This window comes from Periplaneta americana, chromosome 7, assembly GCF_040183065.1.
Source record: "Periplaneta americana isolate PAMFEO1 chromosome 7, P.americana_PAMFEO1_priV1, whole genome shotgun sequence".
NCBI lineage: Eukaryota > Metazoa > Arthropoda > Insecta > Blattodea > Blattidae > Periplaneta > Periplaneta americana.
In genome coordinates, this window is record NC_091123.1 from 67,890,955 (window position 1) to 67,907,279 (window position 16,325).

Genomic DNA, 16,325 nt, shown 5'->3' on the forward strand with positions numbered 1-16,325 from the left:
CAATTTTGGTTATTTAAAAAGAAACTTTTTTTAGGCTAACTAATGGCGGGTACTTGACTTTTCGTCATTCACTCATATGAACCCAGTTGTGTAGACCAATTTACCAACAGAGTCATTGCCAAGGATGTGACATAGGAGGCTGGCATACACTACACCCATGATGAGGTGATAAGATTTGTTGGAATGCCACAGAGGAACCGGAACTGCTGGAGAAAACCCATGTTACCTGGATCACGGGCTTGCCTAACACAAGTTATAAATTGAGGTATGTCGGGGATCGAACCCAGGTTCACAACATAATAATTCCAGCACTCTACCACTAGACCACTGTGGCGGCTGGTAAAAAAAATATTTAATAAATAAAAAAGAATTGAGTAGGCAAATATGTGGGGTAGTTGTGCAGCCCATATAATACACAATACTGTACAGAACTGCTGTAGGTATTTTGCCACTTGACTTTCAGGCTGTTATAGAAAGGATTTTCCAATTTTTTTCGTTTGCTTACTGTCAAACTGGAGAGTTTAAAATCATTCTGTGAATTTTCTGAAGGAGAAAATAAAATTACGTTAGACCATAGCAAAACCAGATGGTTTTCTTTAAAGCCTGCTTTGAGTTGTTTGAGTGAAATGTATAAATCCCTCAGGTCTTGTTTCTTAAGCTTGGATAAATTTCCAAGCAGGCTTGTGGTCTTTTTCAACAAAAGGGAGAATTTTTACTATTTCAATTTCTTAAAAAGTCAAAAAGATATTTTCTGAAGCTGTACTGATGACTGAGCGTGAGGATTCCTCAGGTATTGAAGTGAAAAAATGAAGCTGACAATCTTTTGTTGAAGCTTAGGGCAGGACAAGATGAGGTCTTTATAAATAGTAAAGTACTTTATAAAGTAAATAATCTCCAGTCTGCTGATTGAAGCCCATGTGACATCTCTGGGATATGTGCAGCTCCTGCAGACAGATGCCACCTGTAGGCAAATTCCTCCTGGTCAACCTGTTAACTGTTAAATATGATTAATGAAATGATGCTAATGAAGGAGAAATGAGTCCGAGGTCCAACACCGAAAATTACCCAGCAATTCTGCTTCGAGTGGTTGAGGGAAACATGGAAAAAAACCCCAACCAGGTAACTTGTCCCAACCAAATTTGAACCCAGGCCTGCTCGTTTCATGGTCAGGCAGGCTAATCGTTACTCCATAGTGGTGGACATAATTACTGATTACTCTACACTGAACAAAATATAATCATGTCATTTAAACATTATTACCGCAAGAATCTTGTGAGAAAAATAATATGTGCAATTGACAAGTTGATTCATGATGCAACTCTGATTAAGGTAAATGTTCTGGATGTTCTGCATGTCATTGCAGAGGCTTGGAAAGCAATCACAGATTCAATAATGTCAACTATTTTCATACTATGTGGATTATCTATGGATGAAAGTGGATCTTTCAGGACTGAAAGTGGAACAGAATTAACACGACAGACGACTAATGTGATCGATTAAAAGCTGGTGTGTCATATGAAGAATATGTAACATGTGAAGTTCAAATCATGGAACAATTAATGTTAGAAAGAAATCTAACATTTGATGCATCTGAAAATGAAGAAAAGGACGAGGGAAATAAAGAAAACAATGAGTCCCCAACAATTTTCCTGTTAGCGCTGGAAGACATCAGCAATACTACTAAATACCTAATGAGATTTGATTGTGATGATAATGTAATGCCTGCACCCAGCAGTGTTGAAAATGTGGTATATAGGGTTTATAAGAAAGCAAAAACCAGCAACCTGCCTTAATGGATAGGTGGAAGAAGTAAATCAGATTGTAGGTAATATTATTTACCGTAGTGATTTTATAATTAGTCTTTGTAACTTTAAGTAAATATACTTTTTCCTCCCTTTTACCTACCTATAGCTATTAGTAAACCAGTATTCTGTTATGTTAAAATGTTTACATTTCTCTGTTGTGTTAATATAACAGTTGAATATGTGTAGAACAACAGTTGCTGCTGTAACTGCGTTCTTCCATGTTGGCACCACAACCTAACTGATAGAATGCTGGTAGGTTCCAGGTTACATATTCTGATGCAGGTTTAAAAAGTTTATGCGGTAAACACATTGCATAACTTTGTCCTCTTTTAACCTTGGTATGCAATGTAGTTACAGAATGGGATTTGGCTCACATGTTCACACACAACATTTACAGAAATGTCAGAAAAAAAAAGGTTAAAAGTGTGTATTTTACAATAGTAATATTCCGAAGCTTATTGTATGGTTTCGTAACAAGCTGTTTTTTATGTTAATGGGTTGTAGCCCTTCGCCCAACTCCAAGCTGGAGGACCACTCCTTATCGGCTGTCCACGACTGCTTATTCAATATATTCGCAGCTACCCTCCACATCTGGAGGCCACATAATAACTCGAGTGGGCTGACAAGACGCCAGAAACTCTCACAAACTCTGTGCAACTTGAAATTGTGGTTTTCTCTTAATGTACCTACGGTAATGTATTAGATTTGCAGAGGTTAAAGGTGTTTGAGAATAAGGTGCTTAGGAAAACATTTGGGCTAAGAGGGATGAAGTTACAGGAGAATGGAGAAAATTATACAATGCACCTGACATAATTAGGAACATTAAATCCAGACGTTTCACATGGGCAGGGCATATAGCATGTATGGGCGAGGGAAAAAGACCTTTGGGGAGGCTGAGACATAGATGAGAGGATAATATTAAAATGGATTTGAGGGAGATGGGGTATAATGGTAGAGACTGAATTAATCTTGCTCAGGATAGGGACTGATGGCAGGCTTATGTGAGGGCGGCAATGAACCTCCGGGTTCCTTAAAAGCCATAAGTAAGTAAGTAATAATTCATATTAGCCATTAACAATGAAATCCCCATTGAGTTTTCTAAGTGAAATAACATACCACTTCCTAATGAATACTGAAGTCCTTCAAATTAAATTCAACAAGTGGAACCAGTGTCATCAGTTTAAATTTATGATATGTTATGTGATGTATTCTAATGCCACTTTGTTTCTATTTCGCTCGTATTTCATTTTCATATATTTCTGTTCGTTTTCTTTCTTTTACATAGATGGCAGTCCTAGTGGCTTATCATCTTTGCTTTTGATTATATCAATTGGCACCTCAAATGAGGGTAGTAATTCACGGGTGCTTGTGTAAAGGGGATTAATTATGAATTGGCTAAAGTGGGATAAGTAAAGATTTGAACCCTCCACGATTATTTCTGTTAAATCATGCTTCCATCCATAATGCAGTTACAGTGCTCTGTATTTTGTGACAAAGTGGTTTTGTTCAATACCAAAGGAGAGAAGTTTACATATCTTATAATTTGACTTAACCCCCTTTACACGAGTACCCGCGAATTTTGCATGTTGGATAGCCAGTGTCTTGTATGATTTTTCTACTATGGGTGCTTTTTCAAATTTGTCAGTTAAAATCCCTACTCCTGTTTTTCGGACATCATCCATTGGAAGTGACTGTAGGGCAGCAATCGACTGGAGTGGTGGTGCATCATGGAAGAGTGATCTGCGATGTGCAGCCGAGTACACATCAGAATTTGATGTCTGACAACAGTGGTGGTTGTTTGTCCACCGAGTGAGGGGTCAGTCGACGAGATGTGTAGCTGTACAGCAGCAAGTGATTAGTAACTGCACTATAGTTTCGCCTGTGTTACACGGGTTTTCAGTCTGCTGGAGCTGCCTTGGTGACTCTTCCTTGGACTTGCGGATATTAATTCAGTGGCTGGAGTGGTCCGCAAGTAATGCTTGACAGTGCAAGTTATAAGTATGAATGTGTTTGATTATATGTTGACTTAATTCGTATTGGTTGTCTGAAATTTCTTTATCACTGTCCAGTGAGTGCACTGTCGTTTGTTGACATCTGTATGTAGGCACTGCAGGGACTATGCGGAGCAAGAGGGAGGGCATGTACATTCCACTTCAAAGCGTTATTAGCACGAATGTTATCAGCACATATAATCACATGCTCTCCTGCACTTGGTACCAATATAACAAGAAAATTATTATATTAATACCAGCACCTCTTTTAATGTCAATTATTACTTATAATTAGAGCCCGGATGTTTAGGAATTTATAACAGTTAAAGTAGGCAGGTAAAAAAGGCAATAAAATTTAAAAAGAGGCACAATAATCTTTGAAAAAGGCATCCCTGTCACTTTGATTTACTCCAAATCACATTTATATCTATGGAAATAATGATTTACTTCCACCAGTAAAAAAGCCATTTTGCCAAACATCCTGGCTCTAATCATAATATTTCAGTTTATTTCATTTTACAATATTATATATTCTTACTGTGAAATCATTAATGTAATGTGTGCCGATAGCTAATTGTAATTAGTTCTTATCTACTGCTATATAGTCCTGCATTCAAAGTGAAATAAATCATGTGTTTACAATATTCAAAATGTGTGCTGTCGAGTGATTAAGCTGATTAAGGTGAATGTTGATAACAAGAAATTGCTTCACAGCCTCTGTCTCCGCTTATTATTGTTTCAGAGGAGGATTGATTTTTTAGTATGAATCACGAATTGTAGTATTTAGTAGTAGTCGATGTAATGTTAACAGGCAGATTATTTCTCGTTTTCGAGAATGGCAGTGCCACTAATACAATTCTAGTAAATGGTGTTATCTGTCCAGTACTCTCGCCAACTATAATGATCGGTACTGAGAGGGTGCATATTCACTGTACTTGAGCAACAGCTGAACTTAATACTGTCACAACGATACACTGCATGGATGTGAAAATTAGACTGCAACGCCTGAGATAAGAGATTGTCACAGGTTTCATTTCGAGCAGTTGTCTCCGCTGCCACAGGTAATCATTCATCAGACAAGTAATATAAGAGGCATTTTATTTCTAGGCCACGTTAGTTATTGTGCAGTCACTCTTGTTCTTTTATTGAATTTACCTCATTGTCAGGAGGAATTGTTTTATGTTCAGCTTTACTAGTAAGTTGTTATTATTCCCTTGGTCGGTGGAGGATAGATGTACCTTGCCTAATTGTTTGAGGATAGATGTACCTTGCCTAATTGTTACACAAGTTGAGGACTGCTTTCTATAATGTTAAGATTGACTTTTATGTTATTAAAGTAGTCATTATTAGTACGAGTTTGTTAGCGTTTTATTTGCTATTATTAAATCTCGAGACAGTTCAGTTATGTCATCATGTTCTGTATCCTGTCATGTCCTCGGCAGGGAGAAGGACACTATGCCACAGCTACAAAGACATATGTGTGCTTTAAAAGCATAAAAAGTCAGGTAATATGTTAAACTCTTCTGAAGTGTTACTTTTATATGGAAGCTAAGATGCCTGTTCTTCTCTCATATCTTTTACCCTTCTATAAAGAAATTCATGTAAAGTTTGTGACCATGGAGCTCATTGAAAAGTATTTCAAATGCTACCATACCATAAAATATATTTTATAACTATATATTTGATAACAATACAGGTAATGAGCATCATTATATTTCGAAAACAGTAGTGGAGCACCACAAGTGATTACAAATATTCACTTCAATTCTTAATTTTTTTTCAATGTTAATGTTTGAACTAATACAAAACATATATTACAGATATTCTAACTGTTACATAGGAAATTACATGTGAATTTTATGTTAAGCTGCAAAATACAAGGTGCAATCAACATATTTCCGAACTGTGCTTGTATTTATTATACTGTTAACCATATTATATGTATATGTGTCACTGAAGATTGCTGCTTTCATGGCTGTTAAGTCAATCTATCAAACAGTGTCAGATTGTCTTTAAGCCTTCAGTACTCGTGTGGGGAACACCTGTCAACCAGCGTGTTTCTTTTCATTGTTGTATTTCCTAGAAAGGGTTTACAATGGTGAAACTTTAGGTACCTTCAAAACCAAGTTCACGTTCTTTAGTTTCAGTCTTGAAGTTCCTCATATTGTAGCTAAAGTTTTATTCTTCGGGTGGCAATTGTCAACTACGCAACTTTTTACATTACAGTTTCTGTAAAGTTCTGGTAAATATTCATTATCACTTTTGTAAGTTATATACTGTATCTTTAGGGATAATTTGTTCTATTGAACTTCGAAGGATTGTGGATCTACGTTTATCAGATTTCTTCAGAGATTAGAAGACGTTCTCATGTATTACTGGGAATTCAAGAAACCGATATGCCAATCCCAGAACAAAGGAATGGATCCAGGGGCCGTTGTTACCTGGCGATCATACTAAGAATGATGCACCACATGTTTTAAAATCTAGTGCCATGGAACTAATCTGTAATAAATATGATAATTTTCTCCATATCTATACTGATGAGTCACAGAATCCTGATAATGGATTTTCAGACGCAGAGTATTATATCCCAAAATACAGGGCATATCAAAAGTCCGGTAACACTTTCAATATTTTATTACACAAAAACTACTAATAATAGCACTTCAAACAAACGTCAGTTTAAAGTCAAACTCTCAAAGTTCTGTTTACACCTTACAGAGATTCAATGTGTGAACCATGAGTGACTCGGCAGATGTCCAAATGATAATGAAACTCTTCCCATACTCTTTTCAACATATCCTCTGTGACCGTGGCAGCAGCTTCTCGAATTCTGGTTTTTAGTTCCTCTAAATCACGTGGCAAAGGCGGTACAAACACACGGTCCTTTAGGTACCCCCATAGATAAAAGTCACATGCAGTTGTATCGGGTGACCTTGGTAGCCATGTCATGAAACATCTGTCCCTTACTCCAGCACGTCCTATCCAATGATCAGACATCTCCGTATTCAGGTAAACACGAACTGCATTGTGGAAATGTGGCAGAGCCCCATCTTGCTGAAAGATGAAATCGTCATCAAGATCTTGTCTTGTGTCCACAAAAGAGGAGTGGCCATCCCAGGGTGAGTGAAGAGAACGTTGAGCGAGTCAGAGAAGCATTCGTAAGGAGCCCGGGGAAATCAGTCCATAGAGCGTCCCATGAGCTTCAATTTCCTTCAATGACTGTGTGGAGTATTTTGTGTAAGAGGCTGGCTATGAAAGCATACACACTGCAGCTTCTGCATATGCTAAATGAAGATGACAAATGCAAGCGCTATGAGTTTTCTTGCCAGCTACAACAACAGGCAGCAGACGACGATGACTTATTCAGCCGCTTAATTTTCAGCGACGGAGAAGTCTGTATAACGAGAAATATTATATATCATATTCAGCTCCCTCTAGTCTCGAAACAGAACTACTGGCCATAGAGACAGTGCTTTTACATCTCTCTTCCTTATCTGATATAATTATATGCACTTTTAGTGACTTGATGGGAGCTATTCTAAATATCATGAAATATACTCCAACTTCCTATGCACAAATTACAATTCTATACAGAAAATATTAAATAAACTAAATCTTCAAAAAGAAATAGTTTTCCAATGGATACCTAGTCATTGTGGCATTACTGGAAATTAGATTGTTGATAATATTGTCAAACAGGCAACATCTTTTGGGCCCAAACCTATGCAAACAACTTCTTTAACCAGCGCATATTCTGCAGTTAATTCTCATTTAACAAATTTATGGGTCGAATTATGGCATTCTTCTGATAAATGCAAAGTTCTTCAAAACAAACAAAAGAAATGTAATGATTTACAAATGTTCCGCAGCATTCCCAGACACATACAAACTTTCTTAGCAAGAGCCAGGACAGGCCATATTATCACTCAGAAGTATCTTCACCGCTTTGATCTTGTTGACTCTAGTAGTTGTTGCTGGTGCAACAATAACGAAGAAGATTTGGAACATAACCTCTTAAACTGCCCTGTCACAAACATCCATAGAACTAATCTAAAATGTGCAATCCCTGTAAGCTTGGACAATTCTCTCCAATATATACTGAATACACCTCATCTTTGGAATGTGGCTGCTGAAATATACAACCAGCATCGTGCTTTTACCCATCATTTGCAAGAAGAGGAAATTCATAGTGAAACATAGTGGAACACGTGTTGTCAGCAAATAGCTGGATACACTATGAAGATAGATAGAGACAAAAGACTAGAAATGATGTGTGAAATGTTCAAAACAGACATGTGTCGACCATTTGAGGAATATCTGTTAGGTACTGCAAAGACATGTCTGTAGAAAGCATTCATGAGAATGCATTTAGAAGAATAATCCAAGAAAAATAGGACAATAGGACATAAGCTATTAAGGCATTATTGTAAAGAAAGATTTTCACAACAAAGCAAGGATTATAAACGTGTTTCCAGTGTTAATTTTGTAGGTAAATGTAGAAAGCATTTGAAATTTACACATAAATAATTGAATGGGTGAGTGGAATAAGGATAACATTCCAACTTCCCTAGTTTGTGGGAAAACAAAAAAAAACAAGTTTGTAGAAAAAGCTTAGGGTTCTATTGGAAAAGTTACTAGTAGACAATTGTAGAACTAGTCATTCTGTATTCCTCGTACAATCTCAAAGTCAAATACTTATTTTTTTTAATAATTATTAATAATTAAATGTGTTGGAATATTATCCTTTTTCCACTGAATGTTTTCACAACAGATAAACTTATTAACTATAATATTTTTTTGTGACATGAAATGTTTAATAGTACAAAAGACACTTTAAAATGGTTTTACTCTATACAGTGATGACCATAATATGAGTCCTTATTCATCCTTATCACTGTCTGCTGTATTTGACACTTAAGGATGTCTTCATAGAGTGACTTGTACTCATCAGGTATGTAATGCGTGACTTTTGAGATGTCCTCTAACTTTTTATATCGGTTCCAAATTTTCCATTATATGCTGCAGTAGTGGGGAGCCCCACATGATCTTGTTCCTTCAACCTGAATGTTCCATGGTGCAAACCATCAATGTACTCTGAAGTCTCGACACAGCCTTTCATCTTTCCGAGTGAATATAAGTTTCCTGTACTTACTGATGTTAAATGTCAGGTTTTTATTCTCAATATCTTTACATGTTTTCTTGAAATACTGTGCCATAGTGTTTGAAGTTGAGTACCTGGTTGTTTTGAAGTCCCTTTACTTGATATGGCGGAGGGGGTTGAGTTTCCTGGCACTTCTAATGATGTCATCATACTGATTTGGAGAGTAAATCCGATCTAATCTTCGAACTCGTCGTTTAATAACTGAAAATGTTCTGTCAAATGGCAGAATGTTATCCTTATTTCACTCAACTAAAGCTTCGACTGCCTCCGTGGTCTGTTGGTCAGCATGCTGGCTTCCAGATCAGGAGGTCCCGGGTTCGATTCCCGGGCTCGGTTCTCGGGAATTTTTCTTGAAGAAGAGGAATTCCTGGGCGTCTAGAGTCTGGAAATTTGTATGAATGTGAGTGTGATTGTGCCGGGTTAATATTAATTAACCAATCATCACAAATATAAAAATATATCAGGACTGTCACTGGGCAGTAACCTGAACACATGTTTCAGCATCATTGTTGACAAGTAACTCCATCTGTTAGCACAACCATAAAGCAAGTAATAGATGCTATAGAGTTACCAACAACGAAAAAAATATATATATAAAGCTTCAATGCTGGTTTTAATAATATGAGAGTGGAATATTCCCCTTTTTACACTCATTAAATAGCTTAAGCAAAAATCTACAAAATGGCTATTTCAGTTTAATTTTTCAATTTTTTGGAATGTTATTCTCTTTTTCACTCACCAGTTCAATTACTGTATCTATTAATTATAAATAAACTAATTCCGTTTCAAAACTATTTTTACATTTATTTATAAATGAACTCTGTATACTTCGTATTAACACATTTATGTAACCATTCATATTCAAAGAATGTTCAAATTCATTCTCTAAAGCAAGAATATAACTTCGGTGACAGCTGTTCCACACCTGACTGAATACGTTATGAAAAAGTACACGAATACTGAAGGGTTAAGAACTGAGCTTCTATACGTGATTTTGTGCAAACACTGAAATGCGATTTTTCCTGGAATCTCTCCATATATGCCTTATGGCTAGTCTTCTTCTTTGCCTTTCAAGTAATGCATTAGTATAGATTGCAGGCATTTCCCTGGTTCTAGATAACTTCTTCGTTTCATATGTCCTATGCGTGTTCTACATTCCAGGACAGTCTGGAAATTTATTGATTGCCCTTTGTATTTAAAAGCCTAATTTTAATTAAAAATTAACAGTAAGAACTCCTGAACAGAATGTACAAACATGTGCAATCATAGTAATCATCCTCTGTACAATGAAACAATACAGACATTAATTCATGCTGCCAGACTCGAATGTTCTTAGACTAGTAACTAGGGCCCGGATTCTTATGTAATTACATATTGCATTCCTTTACTTGTGGACTACTGAAAATTACAAATGTTGGCGATTTGTGGTTCCGATATGGTTATAGTTGAGTTTCATTTTACATATTTTTACATATTCTTAGTAATATTACATATTTTACATATTATGCAAAGAATGTAACATTTTTGTACATATCTAAACAATTATCGAGTTTTTAATACTTTTATTAAATTCGTTTTATTTTTCAGAGTACAGTATTGAATTTTCTTTCATATATACTTGGAAATAAATCTTATCGTCCCTGTCCCATAACACCGCCTGGAGGGCCACCTTTTGTTCTCACTACTGGGTGTTCATTTCAAAGTGTGTCATGACGTCACTGTTGTGAGTCAGCGATTTGAAGCGAGTTTCAGCTTTTATGTCAGAGACGTTGCCTATTATTCAAGGCGTTCTATCTGAACTTGAGAACGTATACGGTATAACTTGAACGTCGTAGCAACAGATGGCGGTCTGTACGGTCTGTGTGCTACCATAACCTCTTTCGAACTGTGTTTTGCGCGGGCAAGTCGTACGCAGGATATTTGTTATCATCGGTTCCGTACGGCAACATTCCACAATACAAATCAAATGCTCCGTGTCCATGTTGACCTTCGAAGTTAATGTCAACAAATACTGTATGTAAGTAATCGTCTTAACCCTCTCCCCATATCCCGCCAGTAAGAAAAAAACTCACCTCAGTACGTGTTTTCAAACAGTTCACATTCCTGCCACTACCGGCGTTACGGTACGTATTGGTAAGTACTCTTCTGAATGAATGCCATACTTGCCACGCAACTTCTCTGGCACATAGGTAATACGCCTCTGCGGAAATGTAGAAAGATTGAATTCTCTAGGCTCATCGGCTAGCCACATGACGACATACAGCGAGCCATGACACACTTTGAACTGAACATGCAATATAGTACATGATGATAGTAAAGAGAGAGGGCCTGGAACTGACGTCGTTATATTCTGTTCACAGTTATAGAAAATATTTCACTTCAATTTCTAAAGCTGGCTTAAGAGAGAGAGAGAGAGAGAGAGAGAGAGAGAGAGTAATTCTTTTAAAAATAAAAGTAAACATAAAACTGGGGATTCCAACCCTATGTCTGTAAAACACAGTAGTTCAGAGTTTGGGTCGGGTGTCAGGTTGATTTGATTACCTGGTTGGGTTTTTCCGAGGTTTCCCCCACCGTAAAGGCAAATGCCGGGTAATATTTTGGCGAATCCTCGGACCTCATCTCATCTCACTACATCTCGCCAAAATGTAAAAAAATGTAAAAAAATGTAAAAAAATGTAAAAAAATTGTACAAAATTGTAAAAATTGTAGAAAATTACTAAATTGTAAAACTATAAAAATTTGTAAAAATTGTAATTGTAATATTGTAAAATGTTGACATGTTCCACATCTTAAAGCTTCATTGCTCATGTAAGATCTATGGAATAAAATAAATGAATGAATGAATGAATGAAAGATAAGTCAAAATACCATTCTGTGTGCGACACAAAAATATTTTTATACGAAATCTTATGATAAAAGAAAAAGCATAGATTGTAGCAGAGATAATTTGTATTTGCAAGCCATACTATGGGGTGGAAATGGCAAATCGACTTGCCAGGCAGCATAACTTATTCACACTTCAACTGATCAGTTAAATTGTGACGACACTTTTGTGAATTTACATATTTCCCCGATATTTACAATATTTTTATGTACATATTTCGCACTTTGATATTACATAAAAATCCAGGGCCTACTAATAACAACAATATAACATTGGAGAACAATGAAAAAACACAGTCTAAAATAAAATTGAATCAACATAGAAAAGAAAATAAAGTGAGTGTACTTGATATCCATTAAATGGAGTTACTACACATCCCAAACTTGTATTTTTATTACCTACCAGAAATATATATTAGATATACTGCCCTTGCCTCACTTCCTGAGCTGTTTCTTTGCGGGGCGAGATGCAGAGGGGGGGAGTAGGAGGTACTGGGTACCGTATGTGCCTACTACCCTACATTCAATACATCGGCCTTTTCAGGATTCCTTTCGTCAGCTATGGAGCAAGATCAGCCATGGACAAGCGAATGTATAGGCTATCCTCCCACAAAACAGATATGTCCTCATCAATTCCTGTAACTAAACACTAATACCAGTGGTACACTACAGTCTCTACTCGAGATTATCGACCTAATCACGATTACAGTTATCACGTGTTTCTCAAACTTTTTCCACCGCGAAATCCCTTTTAATCTAAAGTGTAATAGCAGAATCCTTGTAATATTTTATTAATATTTAATAATTAACAGACAAGTGAAAGCTAGTATCTCAATAATTCTGTTCAGTAGGACTAATGTATTTGCTTTTTAAGCCTGCAATCTGGTTTTATGGCGGAAAGTTGTAGTCTCATTTCTACTGTACTTCTGCATTTTGTCTTTTCGATATTTTGTTTTAGTGAACACATACGCAGAGAATCCAGTAATGAAAGTGATGAGTATTTTGGGTATTTTCCGTTTTAGATGTTCATTAAACATTATTATTAAGCATATTCTTGGGTTATTATTATTATTATTATTATTATTATTATTATTATTATTATTATTGGTGGTGGTTTCATGTTATTATTGATTCATATTTTCGTAACATTTATATATTTTTATAGTATCCACTAAGTATAAAATAGCTACCAGAGCAGCCCAGTCGGCTAAGGTGCTTGCCTATCGATCTTGAGTTGCGCTCGAGCGCGGGTTCGATTCCCGCTTGGGCTGATTATCTGGTTGGATTTTTTCCCCGAGGTTTTCCCCAACCGTAAGGCGAATGTCAGGTAATCTTTGACGAATCCCCGACCTTATCTCGCCAAATACTATTTCGCTATCATCAATCCCATCGGTAGTAGTTGATACAATGTCGTTAAATAACCAAGTAAAAAAGTATAAAATAAAATTTAAATTCACATAGGGCTCACGGAACCCCGGAACATACTTTGAGAAATGCTGCTCTATGGTAATTCAGCAGTTGTCCAGACTGAACGAAGAGTGGCCTAGTGTGTACATACATTTTAGGAAATCGCCATCAGAGATAATAGCGATAGTGGTAACCACGATTACAGTATCCAGTATTATAAACAGTAAAAACCCCTGTACTGGCATAGGATGTTTTCAGAACATGTAATATGCTGCCGTGCCGCACGCTGCAGCTGACGTGCCAGTCCATGCAGACCAAAGAGGCGTGGTTATAAGCACTAGGGAACTCTCGGTTCAGGACGTGAGACACGGGCAGTAGAATGTATTCTAAATCCAATAATAATTACGAATATACCGGTGTGACATATCTATCAACATCAACTCCTGATATTATAAATGTATAAACAAAGAATCTGTACAACACACTACAAAACCTGACGCTTGACAATGATCTCGAAATATAAAGCAAGGCATACAGATAAGTAACAAACAATTTAGAAATAAAGTATAAGAACATTTTTATTAGGTTAATATAGATGTAAATATTCTCAAACGTTCAAAATAGGAAACAGGCTTCTATCATACAAAATTCATAATTAGAAAGCATATATAAGACGTTTTTGTGAAATGGAAAGAGATTTAAGCAAAAAGAAGAGATGTACAACCATCCAGAAAACACTAAGCACAATTACATATATTCCACCTAATGTCTTCATGACTACAAATTAAATACATCATATTTGCTTGAAATAATAATCTCCGTACCGAATTTTGACCACGTAATTGTATACTCGTACATTACGAATTATTTTTCATTCTTCATTTGAATTAGTTGAAATGAAATCAATTAATCCACAATATGTTGCTTGTATATACATCTTGATTACATAACTTTTAACACATATAACTTCGGAAAACATATTACAGTATATGTCTTTCACGTGTTAATAAGGTACCATAAAATTTAACACGTGAAAGACATATAATATGTTTTTCAAAGTTGTCTGTATTACTTTAGTAAGCGAAATAAGAACAGGATTTCATTCCAACAAAAAAATTAAACATCAATTAAAAGCTAAATAATTATTTCAAATAATTTGTTGCAATTCATGTTAAGGTCTGAGGGAAAACCATCAATAATAATGCATCTTATGATAAAAATGGTAAGTTCTATATAAATTACACATTGCGCTGAGATTTTATGCTTCTGACAGTATTTAAGGTAGAATAAAACAAATTTTAACACAAACATGCTAAGAACAACCATTAAGAAAAACGACACGTGTGATAAATCCAAATAAATATCTCAATAAATAACCAAAGAAATAGGTTTTAGAAAAACTAACTTTATGTATGCCTTTTACAAAGGTGCAAAATTATCTTATGTATGAATTTTCACATTGATTTTTAAGAAAAGGAGATACAATTATTTTATACTTTTAACATACCCTAGCTCTTAAATGAAACAAGGATATACAGCGTGGACTGTAAGAAATGTTATTATTTTCAGAGGGTTATTCTTTGAGATACTTCAAACAAAAAAGTTTAACACAATTTTGCTCGTTTTTTTTTGCTTCATAGTGTGTTTTGGGAAAGTCATTGACTTAATTTCCAGTACGCTCAGTCAGTTTAAGAGAGCAGTGTATTGCGATGATAAAGGATTGAAGGAATTTTACATTTGTCCTTTAAATGTGCAGAACTTTTATTTGAACAAATGTAACATTTCGTTCTAAAAAGGAATTTAAAAATATTACATTTGTTCAAATCAAATTTTTGCACATTTAAAGGACGAAACTAAAATACTTTTAATAATTTATTATCAAAATCAGACAGCAGAGTTTAGGTCCCTACACAACGACATGACGTCACGTCCCTTTCTTACAAAGGGAGCATAACAATGAGTTCAATTACCTCCTTGCAACTGATGTACACCTATAGTACAGGCAGAATCAATAGGCGGGTTTTTGGTTTGGTACGGAAACAACTCACTCCACACTTTCTCTAGCGGTTTATGACCTGAACAAAGAGACCTTTCTGTCGCTCCATTCGAATGTTAGTTATTGACAAGTGCTTGTCTGTGATACTACTGTGCTAAGATTGTTCGTAACTAAATTTATTCAGGTTACTTTTGACATGATATAATTCAAATAGAGTCCCCTGCCATGTCAACAATACGTTGCCAAATCCTTGGAAGATGATTGACTCCATCTACAGCATCATTTCTGGATATCTCTGTCACTGATCCAACTAAAGCTCTTTGGATACCAACTCTTGATTGATTGCCTTGCTTCCACCCAATCTTGTAATAGTTTGGTTACCCTAGCATTACAAAAAGCTTGTAAAGGCTCGTCTCCACTATTAAACATTTAACAACAACATGTTAAATGATTTACCATCAACATCCCAACATGTTGATTGATCATGTTAATGCTAATTTCATTTAACACTTTGTCCACACTGTTAAACATGTTAAACTTACAACACTGGGAAATTCTGATAACAGCCATGCCAGTTATCATGGATGTTACATTTTTACTATTTTCAAATTATATATATTGAAAATGAAGTGACTTTTGTCAGTTTTTATTATTAGAATCAATTTAGAATATCAGTATCATTTTACAGAAAAAAGTTGTTGAATAATATTTATTATTATTGCAGAAAATAAAGGAAAGGTTCCGTCACAGATGTTACAAGATTTGTGAACTCACTTCACACCTTATTAACAAAAAGTGTAAAACTCAGGTCTCTGCCTCAAGCAAAAGGAAATTCATTCCCATAGTGTCCATGTGAAAGCTATGCAAATCTCATGGCATCTAATTAGTTCACAAAAACATAATCGCTAAATATTTTATAGCTGTTTCTTCCATGTCACGGATGTTACACACATTTTGTCATGGATGTTACAGATGAGTTAATGTCCTTAATTTTTCAAGTTTCAAAACAACTGTGACATTTGTAAGTCAAAAAAATATTCACTTGAACTCTTAATTGTTATTAACTCAAACTACTGAAA

General features: G+C 35.6%; 1 protein-coding gene and 1 long non-coding RNA gene across 11 annotated transcripts in view; one reads left to right on the forward strand and one right to left on the reverse strand.

The window, feature by feature from the left end:
* Nucleotides 1–9,416, forward strand: part of LOC138703184 (uncharacterized) — a 41,521-nt gene extending 32,105 nt beyond the window's left edge. For both annotated transcript variants that reach the window (XR_011332995.1, XR_011332994.1), the window contains one exon: nucleotides 2,310–9,416. This is a non-coding gene — a long non-coding RNA (uncharacterized lncRNA). The remainder of the gene's footprint in view (nucleotides 1–2,309) is intronic.
* The window catches only part of LOC138703183 (CD2 antigen cytoplasmic tail-binding protein 2 homolog), a 127,479-nt gene that overhangs the window by 52,784 nt on the left and 58,370 nt on the right, over nucleotides 1–16,325 (reverse strand). For 6 of the 9 annotated variants that reach the window (XM_069830863.1, XM_069830861.1, XM_069830862.1 and 3 more), the window contains one exon: nucleotides 6,418–9,342. The exons of 2 other annotated variants lie outside the window; for them this stretch is intronic. In XM_069830863.1, the coding sequence (XP_069686964.1) occupies nucleotides 9,242–9,342 (101 nt within the window). In that variant the 3' untranslated portion in view covers nucleotides 6,418–9,241. Of the gene's footprint in view, nucleotides 1–6,417; nucleotides 15,629–16,325 lie in introns of those variants that run through there. One more of the 9 variants, XM_069830867.1, reaches the window with a different exon arrangement.